The sequence below is a fragment of the Rutidosis leptorrhynchoides genome, chromosome 11 (assembly GCF_046630445.1).
Source record: "Rutidosis leptorrhynchoides isolate AG116_Rl617_1_P2 chromosome 11, CSIRO_AGI_Rlap_v1, whole genome shotgun sequence".
Classification (NCBI taxonomy): domain Eukaryota; kingdom Viridiplantae; phylum Streptophyta; class Magnoliopsida; order Asterales; family Asteraceae; genus Rutidosis; species Rutidosis leptorrhynchoides.
In genome coordinates this window covers 187,163,008-187,183,234 of record NC_092343.1, presented here as the reverse complement: position 1 = coordinate 187,183,234, position 20,227 = coordinate 187,163,008, and the positions used below count along the sequence as shown (strand labels likewise).

Sequence of the window (20,227 nt, the reverse complement as noted above, 5' to 3'; positions counted from 1 at the left end):
GAATAAGGGAACAGAAGAGCTTAATTTATAAGGAAAATATCAGACAGAGTAATCGAGGCGGATCACCGTATTTAATTTTAGAGATCTTAATTTCCTTATTCGCCGAAGAATCAAATCTTTTAGATTTCGAAGATTTCCTTTAAATCTCTTGAATTCCAGAATTCAAACGTGACCACGTCAAAGGTTAGGATGCACCTTATTTTTCTAAATTCAACCCTGACTCTGTCGAAAGTTAAGATGAATCTTTACTTTTACTATTTCAATCTTTTGTGATAGCTTCATTCGTACGCTTCGAATAACCGAATAGTTTTATCCAAATTATTCAATGATGATAAAACTCTATTTATCAACTTATATTCGTCATGAAAACATTTTTATTGTTAGCCATGACCACCTCACTCAAATTTCGGTACGAAATTTCTTTAACGGGTAGGTACTGTGATGACCCGGGAATTTCCGACCAAATTTAAACTTAATCTTTATATGATTTCGGTACGATAAGCAAAGTATGTAATGTTGAGTCTAGGAAATTTTAAAACGATGTTTATGTGTTCAATTGACCTTCGACTGTGCCCGGCGATTCACGAACAATTGTGCGAAAATAAATGTGTATATATATAAATATAATTATAAGTGCATATATTAATTAAAATTAATATAATATAAATAAAGCATTTAAATCGAATTGAAAAATTGAAAGTAATATATAAGTTACTACTAAAACGAAAATATTATGTAATCAGTAAATACGAAATAACTAATAATGTATAATATTAAGTAAGTTAAAATATAGTTAGTACTCTCAGTACTATTATTAAAATAAATATATTAATATTAATATCAATATTAATAATAGTATAGTGTAAATATGAAATAAGATATGTATAAGATATTAGATTATTACTATTATTATTAATATTATCATTATCATTGAAATTATCATTATTGATAATATTAATATCACTATATGTTATTATATCTATTTTTATAAGAATTTCTATTATTATTATTATTATCATTATTATTAGTATTTCTATTTCTATAATAAATAATAAATGATATTAATATAAATTCTATTAACTAGAATCATTATTATTATCATTTTTATTATCATTTTTATTATTATTATTTATTATTATATTAGTATTTTTATTATATTATTAATTATTAGTTATTAATATTAAATTAATCATATAATATAAATTAGATATAAAAACCCGTGATATCTATCTATTATCTGTATATTTTTTTCTTTTTTTTCTCTGGCTTACTGTTATGCTCGTGGGTGTATGTCGAGCTTTACCATCACACATCAAATAATCAGATATAGAGGAGAAGATAAGCCATTCGATTTCTATCACAAGTATCAATTATATTTAGTAATTAAATTGATTTTTTTTTTACTTGAAACACCCTGTACGTGTTCTTCTTTTTTTCAAAAGATCGAATTCAAACGATTTTTAAAAATCTAAAATTTGCAGTTATGTTACAAATCTCCTAACCAAACTTTCTGCAAAGTTTCATTATCCAATTCCTTATTTTGATCGAGAATTTTTGAGTCAAAGTTTTGATATCAAAAAGTCAAACGATTTTCTATGAACAAATTCGAGTAATAGGTTACGATTCTGATGCAATTGATGATTCTCGTGTATTCCATTGTCGATTTGATAGATAGTTTAGGAATATTTCTAAGTCTAAAAACGTTGCAATGTCGAAATCAAATTTTTTTTCTATGTGTTACCGTCGCTGCTCAGCAGCTTTATTTTTTTTTATTTTTTATTTTGCTTTTAAAACAATGATATCATAATTAGTTAAAACTTGTTTCGTTTACGTATTTAAATCTAAACTTTTAAGTTGTTGATTGTATTTAATCTATAAGTATTGATCGAGTTCCAATTTGATGACGAAGAAGAAACAGTTAAAGCAAGGTTATAAAAATTAATCTCGGTTATAAATCAAAAACGAGAGACAGAAGAGATGGTTGGGCGTTTTATCTGTTACAATGAGGTCACGGGTTCAATCCCCTGCCATGGTACAATTATTTTTTTTAATTAACAACATATTTGTTGGGCTGAGAAATTTGATTTGTAAATTGGGCCGTATGAGAAATTTGAATTGTAAATTGGGCCGTAAACTTTGTTGGGCCGACAGCTACATCCTTTATTACCTAACAACATAAATTTAGTTAAAATATTATAAGGTGATTATTAAAACCGAAACGAACGAGTAGCTCAGTTATTAGAGTGTTTCTGGTTAAGCGGGAGGTCATGGGTTCAAGTTCGGTTGTTCCCATTCTTTTTGGAAAACATTTAAGGTAGCCTCTTTATTATTAGTATTATCATTTTTATTATTATTATTATGGTTATTATTGTTATGTTTATTATTAGTAAATGTTATTACTACAAGTATGATGATTATTATTGTTATTGTTATTGTTATTATTATGACTATGATGATTATTAGTAGTATTATTATGAAAATAACAAAATTTATTGTTATTTTCATTAATATTAGTATAGTATCATTTTATAAGTATTATTATTATTATTATTATTATTATTATTATTATTATTATTATTATTATTATTATTATTATTATTAATATTCTTATTAGTAATATTATTTTATTATCATATTTATTTATAATATCATTTTTATTAAAGTTCTAATAATTATTAAAACTACCATTTTATTAAAATTATCATTTTTAATTATTATTATTATATTATAACAAATAAAGATTTTACAAATAAAATATATTTATATTACCTATAATTATAAATTAAACATATTAACATATTTTTGTCTATATATTTATAATAAATATATATAGTATATAATTTAAAATATAATATATAGACACAATGTAATACAAATTCTATATAAACTACAACACTAAATACATAAATATTATATAATTAATAGATGTAATTATTTGATTATCATTATATGTGTTAATATATATATATATATATATATATATATATATATATATATATATATATATATATATATATATATATATATATATATATATATATATATATATATATATATATATATATATATATATATATATATATATATATATATATATATATATATATATATATAAATTATATAGGTTCCTGAATCTGAGGCCAACCCTGCATTGTTCAATATGGTCATATGTATTTTTACTACAAAATACAGTATGGTGAGTTTCAATTGCTCCCCTTTTACTCTTTACATTTTTGGGGCTGAGAATACATGCAAATGCTTTATTAACTGTTTTACAATAATTATATGCGTGAGTTTCATTTGTCTTTTTACCCTTTATATTTTTGGGCTGAGAATACATGCACTGCTTTCATAAATGTTTTACGAAATAGACACAAGTAATCGAAACTACATTATATGATTGAATGATCGAAACTGAATATGCCCCTTTTTATTAAGTCTGGTAATCTAAGAATTAGGGAACAGACACCCTAATTGACGCGAACTCTAAAGATAGATCTATCGGGCCCAACATGCCCCATCCAAAGTACTGGATGCTTTAGTAATTCGAAATTTATATCATGTCCGAAGGAGGATCCCGGAATGATGGGGATATTCTTATATGCATATTGTGAATGTCGGTTACCAGGTGTTCAATCCATATGAATGATATTTTTGTCTCTATGCATGGGACGTGTGTTTATGAGAAATGGAAATATGAAATCTTGTGGTCTATTAAAATGATGGAAATGATTATTTATGTTAAACTAATGAACTCACCAACCTTTTGGTTGACACTTTAAAGCATTTTTATTCTCAGGTATTAAAGAAACCTTCCGCTGTGCATTTGTTCATTCTAGAGATATTACTTGGAGTCATTCATGACATATTTCAAAAGACGTTGCATTCGAGTCGTTGAGTTCATCAAGATTATTATTAAGTCAATTATAGTTGGATATATGATGAGATGGTATGCATGTCGTCAACTTTCGATGTAATGGAAGATTGTCTTTTTAAAAACGAATGCAATGTTTGTAAAAATGTATCATATAGAGGTCCGGTACCTCGCTATGTAATCAACTGTTATGAATCGTTTATAATCGATATGGACTTTATCTGGATGGATTAGGACGGGTCCTTTCATAAATAGAGTTTTATTACAGTTGAGTAATATGGATAATATAATTCGATTACTCGAAGAGTACGAATGAAGCTATCACTAAATAGTGAAATGAGATAGACAAGTTTCACCATTACTTTTCACTTGTCATAGTTGAATTCCGGAATTCAAGGGATTTCAAAAAAAATCTTCGTTATCTATATATGATTTGATTCTTCAGTGATTAAGGAAATTAGAATCTTCTTTGGTTAAATACAATAATCTATTTCGATTGCTCTGTCAAATATTTCACTATAAATTCACCCTCTTCATTCCCTTTATATTTTGGAGTCCCACCCTTTTGCTTTTCACTTATCGACTTTAAGCCAATCAAATAATGGTCCAGAATTCGTAGATATGAAATTTCGAATAGACATGACTAACGTTCTAAGAGAGAAATTGTATTGGCACGATCTAGATTTGTTGAATTACCAGAATTTAAGAGAAAGATAGAGCTATCAAGAAATATGTTCTTGATATGTTTAGAGATTTAGTAGAATGTAAGAGTCGTGTAACATGGCACATGATGACGTTATAATCTGCAAATCATCACGTTCCATTAGAAACTCAACATGACTTACTGTAATATAATCACGTTAATCAAGTGTCATTATATTATACTAATTCATGCTTCAGTTCCCAACACTACTTCAGAATTCATTTTATACTTAGATTTTACAGAAATTTCCAATATAATGTATTACAGATAGCACGAAGAGGTATATAATTTCGGACGAGAATATTTATGAAAATATTCTCAGAAATATCGAAGATATTTATGATAATATTTTTGGAATTTCTAAGTTCGAAAGTTGATAAAAAAAATTTCTCAAGATTTTAACATGGGTACGGAGTAAGATATTCATTGAAGGTTTCATCGGATCCAGAATTACTTGGATTCTTTGAATATATGGTATGGTCCTTGTATTTGACCTTGGTCCCTTCATGGTTTGCTCAATCTGTTTTTCAGTACTAAATTTTCTATTGAGCGTTCCTGACACTCCTTTCTTTATCATCAAACTTTTGGCCGCTTAGACCATCTACATTTTTTTTCTGTTTCCTCTACATTTAATGCTACGATATCTGAATCATCGGTTATCAATCTGAGGTGGTTTCAGGAGAATTGTGTTTTTAGATGATTAAACGCAGATGGTAATATGGTGGAATATGAAAGGTTCCCCAGTAACAATAAAAGAGCACGCATATATATCAAAGTTATAATAAGGTTGTTTCGAACAAAAAGTCGAAATTGTCTTGCTGGAGCTGTGACAAAATTTGCTACTTTGAAAGGAATAATTAAGTTATTTTGGGGTAATAATAACACTAAGGAATTAGCACAACTAAGTGTTAAACGTTTACTCAGTTTCTGAGAGTTTTCAGGTGCATAACTATATGCATCGATCTTTTCTTTCGTAGTTGAAGTGCGGTTGGTTCATCCTCACGATTGAGGTGTTTTCAAGAATCACGAAAGGTTCGAACGCAAATTGTAATCGTCGAGATACAAACGAGGTTTAAGATAAAATCAAGTGGCAAACTTGAAGAATTGTTTAGTTTCATATGTTATAATCAATATTTTAATTCATTTTAATTGTCCAATGTTATTAGTCCATAGTCGATAGTCCACAATTAACAGTCCAATAATTCATATATAGTTTAATATATAATATTCGAATTAATTAATACGTATCATGACCCTTGTACATGTCTCAGACTCGATCACAACTCAAACTATATATATTATTGTAGAATCAACCTCAACCCTGTATAGCTAACTCCAGCATTACTGCATATAGAGTGTCTATGGTTATTCCAAATAATATATATAGATGCGTCGATATGATATGTCAAAACCTTGTATACGTGTCCCGATATTTAAAGTGCGTAAAATAAATAACAGAAATTAAATGACGATAAATAAAATTGCGAGAATTAAAATTGCGATAAATAAAATGCGATAAATAAATTACGATATATAAAAGGTAATACGGAATTAACAGTTAGCTAGGAACAGTTAGCTAGGAACAGTTAGTATGGATTCTTAACAAAATTTCTCATAGTTAATTTGTTTGTTTCTAACAAATTTTATTTTGTCCAATGTTTTCTTCATTATGCCACTTGTTGGATTATGATAAATCAAAATCCTAATATGAAATTGGATGAAAATAGTTATTCTACGGTGAACGGATTCGTATATCTATGGATGTAAGTAGAATAGTAAATGACTGTTGAATCGGAATTGAAAGAATGTACAGTGTAACTTATTAATGTGAAATCTAAATATTCCTCGGGTATAACCTACCCGTTAAAATATTTTCATCATTAACAGTTTTTACAAAAGAATTTTTAATTACAATCTTTATGAAAACATATATATACATATATATTTTCTTTAGATGTAATCATGGATTTATGAGTTAATATGATATTAAACTCATTTGGTTTTCGGTTGGAATTAGAATGAATAATCTCTAAAACTTTAGAGATTACATAATTGCCATGTAGAACGAAGATAAATGATGTAGAACGATATGTAGAACGATGATTATACTCGAGGTACAGAATGAAATGTTGATGCATTGATTGTTGATGGTACGGGTGCTGTTACTGATGGTACTGTTGGTGTTGCTGATGTTGCCGAAGTTTGGAAATTTTTCACCATATTCTCCAAGACTACAACTCGGGCGCGAAGCTCGTTGACTTCTTCCATTATTCCGGGATGATTGTTGTCAGAACGAGTGGATAAATAAGGTTTAGAATTGTGTGTAGAATATAATCGTGACGAGCTACCCTGGAAATGAGGCTGAAATTGGTGTTTCGGATAGGTTCGCTGGTAAGTGCATCAGGTTCTTCGCCAAGAGGTGAATTCGGTTGATGGAAGGAATCTCCTTCTTCTTGTCTTCATTGATTAAGTTGACTACGAACCCATCAGATGAATTGGGGATGGATGATTGGTTGATTCATTCTGGTGACACTTCTTTCGGAGCTTAGGTGAAACTCCATATCGGAATAGCTGTCGGAACTCGAGGAATTCGAACTGGTTGAGGGATTCATCTCGTACGATCAGATGAAGGATTTTCGATAAGAAATAGATTATAGGATGTAGATTAGTACCCTGCAATACATAATTTACATATGCATAAATAATACTAAAATCCTATAAGTTACGGAGGAATATACGGAAGCTGTCAGGCAAAGGTAACAATAACAGATACGCTAAGATATGAATTTATCTATACACTATCTATGCAATAGAGGCAGTAAGACGAGTCTAGACTTTAAGGATGATAAGCAAATAATTTTCGACACTAAATGATAAGCAAAACTTTTGACATGCAGACACGGTCGAAGTCCAGACTCACTAATGTATCTAAACAACTATCAGTTAGACACACTAATGCAAGACCTGGTTCTCTAAGACCACCGCTCTGATACCAACTGAAATGACCCGTCCTAATCCATCTGGACGAAGTCCATATCGATTACAAACGATTCACAATAGTTGATTACATCGTGAGGTACTTGACCTCTATATGATACATTTTACAAACATTGCATTCGTTTTTAAAAGACAAACTTCCATTTCATCGAAGGTTAACAGATATGCATATCCTTTCATAATATATTCAAAACTATGAATGACTTAGTATTGATCTTGATGAATTCAATGACTCGAATGCAACGTCTTTTGAAATATGTCATGAATGACTACAAGTAATATCTCTAAAATGAGCAATTGTACAGTGGAAGACTTCTTTCATACCTGAGAATAAACATGCTTTAAAGTATCAACCAAAAGGTTGGTGAGTTTATAGGTTTATCGTAAACAATAAAAATTCATCATTTTGATAGACCACAAGATTTAAATACTGCATGGTACAAATGGGCCCGAATCCTATACCCACCTGTAATGTACATGCGATATCTTTTTAAATACGGTACACCTTTCTCGTGTACGAAATCATCTTTCATAAATCTTAGTAACCGTACACATCTCTCGTGCACAAAAATAACATACACATAACCTGTGTATAAAATCATTCTCTCGATACATAACATTCAATTTGCTTTCATAACTTGGCTTGGTAACCGACCCTAACATATAATGCGCATAAATAATATCCCCAAAACAGAACATCTCGTCTGTATAATAATCATATAATCTTTGAAGTACTAAACACCACGCCCACTAGCCCTTCCGTCTAGTGAACATTCTGGGTGGGGGTGTTAAACCCGGTAGCTACCTTTAGGATTCGCGTCAATTAGGCGTGCACTAATTCTCAAAATTAGTGATGTTCCCTAATTCTTAGGTTACCAAGCAATAATAATCAGGGGAAAAATATTCATATCAATTGTGGAAATTATCACGTCCACATAATTCAATGGTGGCAATTATCACGTCCACATAATTCATTCGAGGAATGTTTTGCTTGTGTCTATCTCGTCAAACATTTATAAAAGCATTTCATGTATTCGCAGTTCAAAATGTAATTCAAAAGCATTTAATAAAGCAATTGTAAAAATAGCGCATGTATTCTCAGTCCCAAAAATGTAAAGAGTAAAAGGGAATCAAATGAACTCACCATACTGTGTTTTGTAGTAAAAATACATAGGACGACATTGAACAAGTATAGGGTTGGCCTTGGATTCACGAACCTATATTAATTAAAATATATAATGAAAATCACATAATTTCATTTATTGATATATATATATATATATATATATATATATATATATATATATATATATATATATATATATATATATATATATATATATATATATTTTATATTTCTGTGGTTATATAGAATTTATACTAAATTTCATTTAAAACGTATACTTATATTATATCTTAAATTTTATGTTATATATAGTTATTTGTTAAAATGATAGTTTTGAAACTAAGGATTTATTATTAATAATAATAATAATAATAATAACTTTATTAATAATGATAATACTAATAATGAATGATAGTGATAATTTTTTAATACTAATTATAAGTTATTTTATTTTTATAATGGAAACAATAATTTTAATAGTAATACCTAATTCCAATAATGAGTAACAATAATACTAATTATGATAATAATGATAAAAAATAATTTTACTAATAATGTTAATCTTAATAATATGATAATTTTAATTAATAATAATGATAATAATAATACTTATTTTCCTAATAATAATATGATGATAATAGTAATAATAATAATAATAATAATAATAATAATAATAATAATAATGATATTAATAATAATAATATTTAACTAGGTTGATGATAATAACATTAGTAGTATTTATATTAATGATAATATTACTTAACGTAATAACAATAACATAATTAATAATAATAATAATAATAATAATAATAATAATAATAATAATAATAATAATAATAATAATAATAATAATAATAATAATGGAAATAAAAATCAAAGTGTATACCCATCAAAAATGCTTTTCTAAAAAGAGTTGCCCAGACAAGGCTCGAACCAGTGACCACTCGCTCAGCCTAAACATATCCAAACCACCTCGGTGTGTCTGTTTTTCTGATTATACACACTGGCCACTAAATTTAACCCGTTATCTTTTCCTGTCTCTCTTCTTTTTCGCAACAACTACCCGACTAGTAATAAGAGTATACAGTCCAGTTAATATTTAAATTTCGGCCCAAGTTACCAATAACACGGCCCAATGAAGCATAATCTTAACAGCCCACTAGTAATTATGGTCCAATATATATGTTATTGTGTAATAAAAAAAACTACTGCAGGTCTGAGAATCAAACCCGAGACATGTTGGTTAATAACGCACGTTCCAACCATCTGCACCACTCATCATTTCTGTTTCAATACGTACGTCTGTTATAATTATTATGTATGATCCTGTTTATCTTCTTCTTCAACATCACATAATCATCATCATCTATCATAATTCATAATCATCACCATCGTCATTCGTTTATCATTCTTGTATTCATTACCCATCATCACGATCATCATCATTTTCTCTTTTTTTTTAATCACCATGACTCACCATCATGGTCATCGTTATCATCTCCTTCATCATCATTAACGTACGATAATATCATCATCATTACGTCATCGTGTATAATCATTCTCGTAACAGAAACTGAAAATCTATAGTAACCGTAGCAGGTTTGAACAAGTGGTGTTGGTGGGTTTTCAAACGACAAACAAAAAAAAATAATTAGCGAGCAGTAGTAGCAGGTGCAGTAGCTTAACGAAAATGTGCATGGGGTGTTGTAGTGGTGAAGATGTTGAAGATGTTGATTAGGAAAAGAAGTTGTAATGCAAAATGTGGTGATGATCTCAGTTGAACTTGAAACGAAACAGGAAACATATATGATGCAGTAACAATGACGATGGTTAGTGGTTTGATTGTTGTGAAGATTTCATAAAAAAAAATATAATAAGAACGAGATATTTAGAGAGAGAGAGAGAGAGAGAGTGATGAAGTGTGGCGGTTTCCATGGTGGTCGAGTGGTGGTGTTTTATGGTGATTATGGTGGCCGGTGTTGGTGGCCGAATGGTAGTGTTAGCCGGTGGTGAGTAAACTCGAATTAAGAAATAGAAAAACATTAGATTGTAGCAATTTGTTGTTTGGTTGACGTTGGGGAGGTATGGAGGTTTAAACCGAACAAGAAGGTGGAGGTGGTGACGGTTTACAGCAGCTATAAGGGATGGTTGTGGTGGTAGTTGTCGTAGAGGTGGTGATATCAAACAACTAAGAAGAAGATGTAGGTTTGGTGATGTATCATCTAAATGCATCTGTATCTATATGTAATACATATATAGAATTATAAAATGATAAAGTAAATAATATAGTTATAATAATAATCCCTAACAGTAATCTAAATGAGTTAATCATTTAACAGTTGAGCAGCCGGGTATTTGTATTTTTGTGCCGACAGTTTACACGGGGCGTGTCCATTGCTAAACAGTTAACGTATAAAAGTGTTCTTAAAAATCCCAAATTTTTAGATTAAACATATTTAATTATTTCACTCATTACCTGTTTGAAACTTGATCAAAAAAGTTCAAAAATTATTTATTTTCTGTTCCAATTTATATGTACGGAGTACAAAAACTTAGTTCGAAAAGGTAAAAAAAATATTAATCAAAACTTTTATCTTTTTATTCAAATTTTCGAACAACTTTTATTCTAAAACTTCATATATATATATATATATATATATATATATATATATATATATATATATATATATATATATATATATATATATATATATATATATATATATATATATATATATATATATATATATATATATATATATATATTAGACCTATTTTAAAAATAATTAAACGTCAACCGAAAACTATAGACATTTACCATTTAAACTCATAATTAATTATATTCAATATACGCTATGTATATATATATATAAACATTTTTAAATAACAAAATTTACTACGCAAATACGTATATATTAAATAATTAAATTAAATATAACAATATATATATACAAGAAATATACATATAAAATAATAGTTTTTATTACAATGTATTTTATTGTACATATTTATTTATAACTATAAGTGTACATAATAGTTTATTAATGTTCCAGTTATTATATATATTATACATATATTTATATATACACATTTTATATATATTCACATACTTACAAGCAATGATTCGTGAATCATCGAGGACAGTCGAAGGGTAATTGATTACATGAACATAGTTTCAAAATTTTTGAGATTTCAACATTACAGACTTTGCTTATCGTGTCAGGAATATTAAATTATATAAAGATTAAGTTTAAATTTGGTTAGAAATTTCCGGGTCGTCACACATGAAATATCAAAATGGTCCACATGATGGATGAATTGGTCCATATATATAACCTTGAATTCTTTCAAGAAACATTGGTGATTCTTTCTCAATATTCTTTTTCATTAATCACCATATGTTCTTTTTATTAATCACCATATGTGCTTTTCATTAATCACCATATGTGCTTTTTCATTAATCACCATATGCGCTTTTCATCATATATCCTTTTCACCATATGCGCTTTTAATCATATGCGCTGCGCTTTTTCATCATATGCACTTTTCATCATATGCGCTTGTAATCATATGCGCTGCGCTTTTAATCATATGCGCTGCGCTGTTCATCATATGCGCTTTTCATCATATGCGCTTTTAATCATATGCGCTGCGCTTTTCATCATATGTGCGCTTTCCATCATATGCGCTTTTAATCATATGCGCTGCGCTTTTCATCATATGTGCTTTTCGGTGCTACATAGGTATTTCTCATTTCCGGTTATCATTGACTGATAATCATATCCATTATAATATATATCAAAGAAACTTAACAAATTTCTTTTTGATTTGAGAGAAAACAAGACTTTATTTATCAGAAAATTCGTACCATTTGGTAACATGTGCCTTTCTCGTTCATTTTATCAAGTTTGCAATACCTGATATAGTATTTATAATTCCTTCATTTGATTTAAATCAATGAAATATTTCTTAGATTTGATCATAGTGTGTATGTTATCACCATCTGCAATACATATGTCTTTACCATTTAATTGATGTTGTATTTCAGCAATATTCATACTAAAACTTCAAATAAGATAAGCAAATAATGAGTTATATTTCAGCAAGATAATCAAATTATATTACCTGTAAACAAGTTACAATCTGAAGTATATAAAAGATAACACTTAATAAACATATGCGTTATGGTCTAAAACCATTTATTTATGAGTGATACATAACAAGCTAGACATCATAGAAAATTCAAACCATTCAAGTCTCAAGGTAGCTCAGGGTTTATTTAATCAAGATTTTTCAACAGATTCACTCTCGTTTTCTTTTCTTTTGGGACTTATTTGTAGAGCTAAACAAGATATTCATGTATTCAAGAAATACTAGACCAATGATCCACGTTACCAGACCATTAATAAGAATCTCTGGGATTCTTATAAGAGCGTCTACTAACATCTTCAATTTTATTCTTTCATGGATCACCATTATTTCTTGATAATTAATATCGTATCTATCTTTGAGTATTTTCCATAATACACTCGGATCTTCGATCATATAATATGTAGATTCTAAGGACTCGTCAATATGTTTGCTAAGAAAAATACTTGTCATTGCTTTCTCTTGTTCGGAACAATTGTTATTTTCATTCAGGGTTTCTAAAATACCGATTGATTCAAGATGTTTTTCTACATTCATAACCCATGTTAAGTAGTTGTTCCCACTTGATTCTAAAGGAGCAAATTTAAGCCTTTTCAAATTCGACATTTTCTATTATCAAAAGATGAACAACATAAATCATAATCATAATCAATTTCTATTCATAGACAAATAATAAAATGAAATTAGAATCATTTTAAATTCATAAGTAGCAAACAACAGAATAATGGCATGATTACAAATGATAAAACCACAAGAGCAGGATAGAATATAGGTTCACCCGGTGGTATATTAGCAACAATGATGATAGTTAGTATGACCAATACAATAGGAAAAATCATCCTTGTGTGAATCATCTTTACAAATTTTTTTTGAGAGTGGTAATCTGAGAAAATGAAGATTGATTTGTGAAAATGTGAAAACGGATATGTTTATTTTATATTTGAAAAATATAGTCGTTATAACGTCGTCAGTTGACGTTAACAACCGTTATGTATATATGACCGTTGTAACATCGTTAGTTGACGTTAACGACTGTTATGTACTCGTTGTATTAATAATAATTTTAATAAAAGAATTTTATTAGTACAAATACGATTGCTATAAATACATTTAGTATAAATACGTTTAGTATAAATACGAAGATTAAGAGAATAAACATATTATGCATAAATAATAAATTTTAAGAATAAACATTAATATGCATGAAATAAATAATGATTAATTGCATAAGTAATCATAAATGTTAGATAACATAAATATAAATGTTAGTGAAGTTAAGAGTTAGATTACAGAAATATAATTCAGGCGGTATAACCGACCATATATAACTTAAATAACATAAATATAAATGTTAGTTAAGCTAATAAAAGTTAGATTACATAAATATAATTCAGGCGGTATAACCGACCATATATAACTTAAATAACATAAATATAAATGTTAGTGAAGTTAACAAAAGTTAGATTACATAAATATAATTCAGGCGGTATAACCGACCATATATAACTTAAATAACATAAATATAAATGTTAGTGAAGTTAATAAAAGTTAGAGTGTTATAATTTTACTTATGATGATAATAATATTTACCTTACTAATAAATAATAGAAGATATCGTTAAAGAATTTCTTACCTTGATTAGTGACTTGTGCTTGCTTAGATAAACCTTGATTATACGGAGCACTTCGTGCTGATAACGTATTATAATTTTGTTGTTTATAACTACCTTTAGTGGTTTATTTCAATTATAATCTATTACGGAGTAATAATAGAGAAGAAAGAAGGAAGTATGAAATATTATTGAATGATTGTGTATTCAATATCCTTACAGTTGATTGACATTTATAATACTAAAATTTTACTATACATTCGTGTCTTCAATGATATATGTTAGGTGAAATAGTAATGCAATTTGGATTCATGTGGAAATTGACATCCATCTTTTTTGACTTTAGTATCATAACAATTATTCTATTATTATTATTATATATTATATACATACTAAAAGAGATGGAGTTTAACATCATTGTAGGAAAAAAAAATAAATAAAAAATCGTTCCACCGCTTGCTTTCACATCATAAAATTTCACCTCACCCCCAAACAATTCAATTTAAATACTTTTCCAGGAATATAAATTGTAAATTTTAATTTTTAATTTAAATCAAAAAACAACATCCACTATAGACTTCGCCGACCGTTATCTACGTACTCGACGCGAGTTAAATTTCACCGCTACCACCATTAAACTTGAAATAATTTTACGAATAAAACGAGACTAACTAAACTCGAAACGGACACTTTTTCAAAAACGCTAAGAACATCGACATCTAAAACAGGTCTTAACACATGAGCCGTTACCCCCCTCTGTACGTACACAACGCTATGTTAAATACGAATACGCAGACCCGCCGCATCGCGCGGGCCGAACCGGAATAGTTAATAATAATAATACACAATATTTAAATCAAAAAAGATAAAGGGGCGCTAAATGATATTTTTAAAATTAAGGGGTCGTATATGTACCGTATAACATTTTGTAAACTGTATATATAAATACATTACCTGTGATTTACTAAATTCAGGGAAATAAACAAAACAATGGCAATTGCTGACATACATGAAGATATCATCAGAACACACATATTGACCAAACTCGACGGTAAAACACTCGCCGCCGCCGGCTGTGCATCTTCCGACCTTCAATCCCTTTGCTCCGACCAAAAACTATGGTCGGAAATTTGTTCACACAATTGGCCGTCAACTAACCACCCTTTAATCACAAAAACCATCTCCAGTTTCACTTCCGGCCACCGTTCATTTTACTCCGACACGTTTTCGTCACCCGCTTACCATCTCACCACCACATCCGCCACGTCATCACCACAATCCACCCAACTAATCTCGGCTGTTGATCTTAAGTACAACGATGAACTCGTGTTATCCAAGATTGTATCTACAACAACCGCACCAACGGATTGGTTCCAAACGTCGCCGTTTCGTGTTGATGTTCTTGAGCCGAAAGAATTTGTTTCATCGAGTATTGAAGTTATTGGTGATGAGCAGTCACTGTTGACTAATTTTGAAAAGAATATGAAATTGAGTTGGGTCTTGATTGACCCGACCCGAAGCCGGGCGATGAATATGTCCAGTGTGAAGCCTGTTTCTGTACAACGGAACTGGTTGACCAATGACATTGAGTTGACTTTTGGTGTTGTAATTGTGTGTGGAAACGAGCACGTGAGTTGTAATATACAAGTCACGTGCGGGGTTAAACAAGGTGGTGTGGAGTTAAATGTTAATGGACTTAGTTTAACTGTCTTAGACACGGATGGTAAATGTTTGAGTGGGATGGGTAGTATGGTAATTTTACAAGAGCTTTTAGTGGCCAAACGACAATGTAACAGTGGGGAAGAGATGGAGAGGGAAAGGTATGATGAGTATATTCGAAGGAGAAAAGAGAGAAATGAGAAAACAGAGAGAAGAGAAAGACGACTTGATATGGCTTTCCTTGCTAGTGGTGTCGCGATGTTTATGGCGTTTTGGTCATTTGCTTTCTGTTAGGATTTGCGACGAAAAATTAATTTAATTATGTATTATGTATTTAACCTATCACTAGATAGGCCAGTGGTTGGGGCCCTAGTGTCTTGCAAGAGGTCTCAAGTTCGAATCTCGTCTATGACGAAAATTTAGTGGTGGTCAGGGATGGGTTGGAAACAACCAGAGAGTAATCCTGCTGGGCTGCGTACATCGGGTTGGATTACTCGCCCTCCCGGGTAGCCCGAACATGGATAACCTTCTACCCTTTTATGTATTATGTATTTAGACTTTAGTAAAAGGATTGATACTGTAACATAGTGTTTAGATACAATTTTATTAATGATTTACTTTTTGTGAACCACGTATATGAGAAGAAAAAGAGACGATTTCTATTATTGTTCGTTGAAATGCTTATTTATGTATTTAATTAAGTTGCTTTTAAAGATGTTTATATATCCATTGATTAAATGAGTGCAGTCAAGTGTTAACATCACGAATATATATAAACTCAAATAAATGATATAATGCTCGTTCAAAATGAAAAAAAAAAAAAAAAAAATTTATAAAATAAAATTAAGGTGTATAAATTGAATGCTTTGGTCACTAAAGTTTTCACTTTTAAAATGGTCTAAAACTTGTGTAAAAGATTGTTGAGTAGAGTCATTGCTTCAATGGTATAGAGTTGTTTTTATAAAAATTAATTCTCCACACATCTATTGAGTTGCATACTAATGAATATATAAAAGATTACAAAGGATATAAAAGGATAGTACAACAAATAATTATATTTTTTAGATCAACAAAATCTCATCTCTAATACTAATATTAGTATTGTCGATAACTCCCTCCCCCCGGGTGGCTTGCAAACACAAAGCTTGGTACAAACCGCCTCAAACAATGGCAGATGAATACTTTTAGTGAAGATGTCTACGGGTTGAAGAGTAGTTGGAACAAACTTGGTATACAAACGTCCAGAAAAGGCAAACGCCCCACTACAGGCATTTGTGGGGCGTTTGTGGTGACAGCGAGGAGTGGTTCACGGGAGAAACACACTGATATCTTGAATCTAACTAGGGAAATAATTTCACAAACACATGAACTTAGTAATTATATTTGTATCATACATGCATTCGATTAAAAACTATAAACGATGATAATAGTATTAGTATTAGAGATAAGATTTCTTGATCCTAAATTATAAGATTGTTTGTTGTACTTTCCTTTTATGTTTTTGGTAATCTTTGCATATACATCAATATACAACCCACCAAATGTGTGGAGAGTTAATACATTTTATGATATCAGCTTAAAAATTTCATCCGATCCTCATGATAAAAGAAATCTCATCCGATCCTCACTACCACTTGATACAATTTTACACATGCTTACAATCAAGCTTTCACCCTACAATTATTTATTCTTTCGGCATCAGATTCAACCACTTCTCGCCTATCAAAAGTTAACATGTTATATTGATGGAACTCTCCAACAACCCTCGACTGATTCTTCCTCGTCCGATTCTACCACTTCAGACGCCTCTGGTACTATTACATCTGCTTTTTCTTCTTGGTTTGAAGGTGACCAGCGTGCCTTAACAATTATCCAGTCCTCTCTCACCAAGGAGGCTATGTCCATTATCTTAGGTTTAGAACCTCGCGAGAAGTATGGTGTGCTCATGAAGATGCTTATAGGCACAATTCTTCTGATCGAATGCCTACTCATGCTTTCTTCATTCAGAACCGTCATACAAAGGCAATTCTCGCAACGGGTCAATGTAATCATGATATGTATGTGCTTGAACGAGGGCAAACGACTTATCTCACATCTACACTCAAGCACGCTGCAAGGGTCCGATGAGTTGTGGCATAGTCGTGTAGAACACATATCATTTGATGTTATTCCATCATTGAATAAATTTGGACGGTTATCGGTGACCTATGACTTACAGATACCTGTCACTTGTTCCTTTTGTCAGCTCTCTAAGAATAAATGATTAGCTTTTCCTATTAATGATAAACGTTGTTCTAATGTTTTGGTAATTCACTATGATTTATGGGGACCTGCTCCTATTTTATCGGCTGATGACTACCGTTACTATGTAATATTGATAGACGATTTTTCTCGGTTTACATGGTTTTACACATTAAAACGCACAACCGATATCTTTGGTGTGTTCACAGTGTTTCTTAAGTTTGTGTAGACACAGTTTAACAAAAAAGTTAAAGCATTTTGGAGTGATGGTGGACCTAATTTCTAAACACACAAGTAAGTTCTCTTCTCATGGATAATGGTACTCATCACTATGTATCCTATCTGTACACACCTCAGCAAAACGATAGAGAAGAACATAAACATTTTCGCATTACTGAGATGGGACTTGTCATGCTATTTTAAGCCTCGGCCTCGCATCTTTATAGACAGATGCATATAGTTCGGCAACTCTTATTATCAACAGGTTACCTTTAGCGGTATAGGATTCAAAATCTCCTTATGAACTTCTATTTAATTGGGTGTCTCATTATGATACTTTTCACAAGTTTGGTTGCCGACGTTTCCTTACCTTTGTGATTATTCACAACATACTCTTACCCCACAAAGTATTGCTTGTGTTTTCATCGAGCATAACTCTCAAATTTTCTGTGATGCCCCGTACAAAATTAACGTGTACGGATCATCAACAACAGGATCATTAGAAGGTCAAACACTATATGTGCATTCATAAGAAAGGGTGACGTCATAATCAACATCAAAAGTTTTACAAACGATAGTAGGCTTCTACGAATAGAAGCAATTAACATAAGTACGAGACCCAATGGTCATTACAAATTCATTGTTTCAAAAGTAACATAGTTGTGAATGCAAGGTAAACGTTTCATGCAGGGACATCTCTAACAAAAGCAGCGGGAGTCTACACAGCAAGACTACTACAGCGGAAGCATCAAACCTCTAAGCACCTAAGAAAAATGCTTAAAAACGTCAACACGAATGTTGGTGAGCTACAGTTTAAGTATAACAGTAATGTAAGGTAGGCCACGAGATTTCAGTGTTTCAAAACAGTATGAAAAGTATATATTCAACCGTGGGCACTTGGTAACTAACTTAACGTAATATCACCCCCTAAAACTACACTTGGCGAGTGCGTAAGTTTACAAAGTATTAAACACCCGTTAAATGCTAGCGCTACTAGCTCGAGTGGGGATGTCAAACCCTATGGATCCATATCTAAGATTCGCGTTCACCGGTTCAAAAACCAATGACTAAACGTTACCGAGCTAAGGGGAAAGTTTATGTCGTTGTATAACCCACACATATATAAAGTTTAGGTACTCGTGCCTAGTATGTAAAACGTAAAAAGCGCATGTATTCTTAGTTCCCAAAATTGTTAAAGTAAAAAGGGATGCTATAACTCACAGTGAAAAGTAGTAAAGTCGGTACGAGATAAGTAAGCAAGTAGTTGGTCCGAAAGGTCCTCAATCTAAGTCAAAAGTCACTAAGTCAGTAAATCGTTTCCAAAGGTTTAAAATTATGTAAATTAGGTCTTAAGTATCATCATCACCAACAACATAGGTAAAAAGTAAAGTAAGTTTTCAATCAAGAATAGGGATCAAAACAAAGGCTGACTTCGTTCAGCTTCCACGACCTCTATACAAACTGAAATGAGGTGAGACCAGTGGACATGGATCCGTATATGAGTCCTTTAACCACTGACCAATTTTCAGAACCAAAATCGTCTTCGTTTGACCGTGGCAACGGTTTAAGTGCGAGTAGGTCAGAAATTTCAGCAAAACGTTAAAAGGGCGTAGTTACTTTCGGAAGGCTATAAATCCTAAACCTTAAGTC

The 20,227-nt window shown here is 30.6% G+C and overlaps 1 protein-coding gene across 1 annotated transcript; it reads left to right on the top strand.

Annotated features, from left to right (window-relative positions):
* The first annotated feature begins 15,441 nt into the window (after positions 1-15,441).
* Positions 15,442-16,593, top strand: LOC139877502 (F-box protein At2g27310-like). Its single transcript, XM_071864935.1, has one exon. It carries the CDS (start codon positions 15,449-15,451, stop codon positions 16,409-16,411), a length of 963 nt encoding a protein of 320 aa, XP_071721036.1. The 5' UTR covers positions 15,442-15,448; the 3' UTR covers positions 16,412-16,593.
* Positions 16,594-20,227: the final 3,634 nt, after the last annotated feature.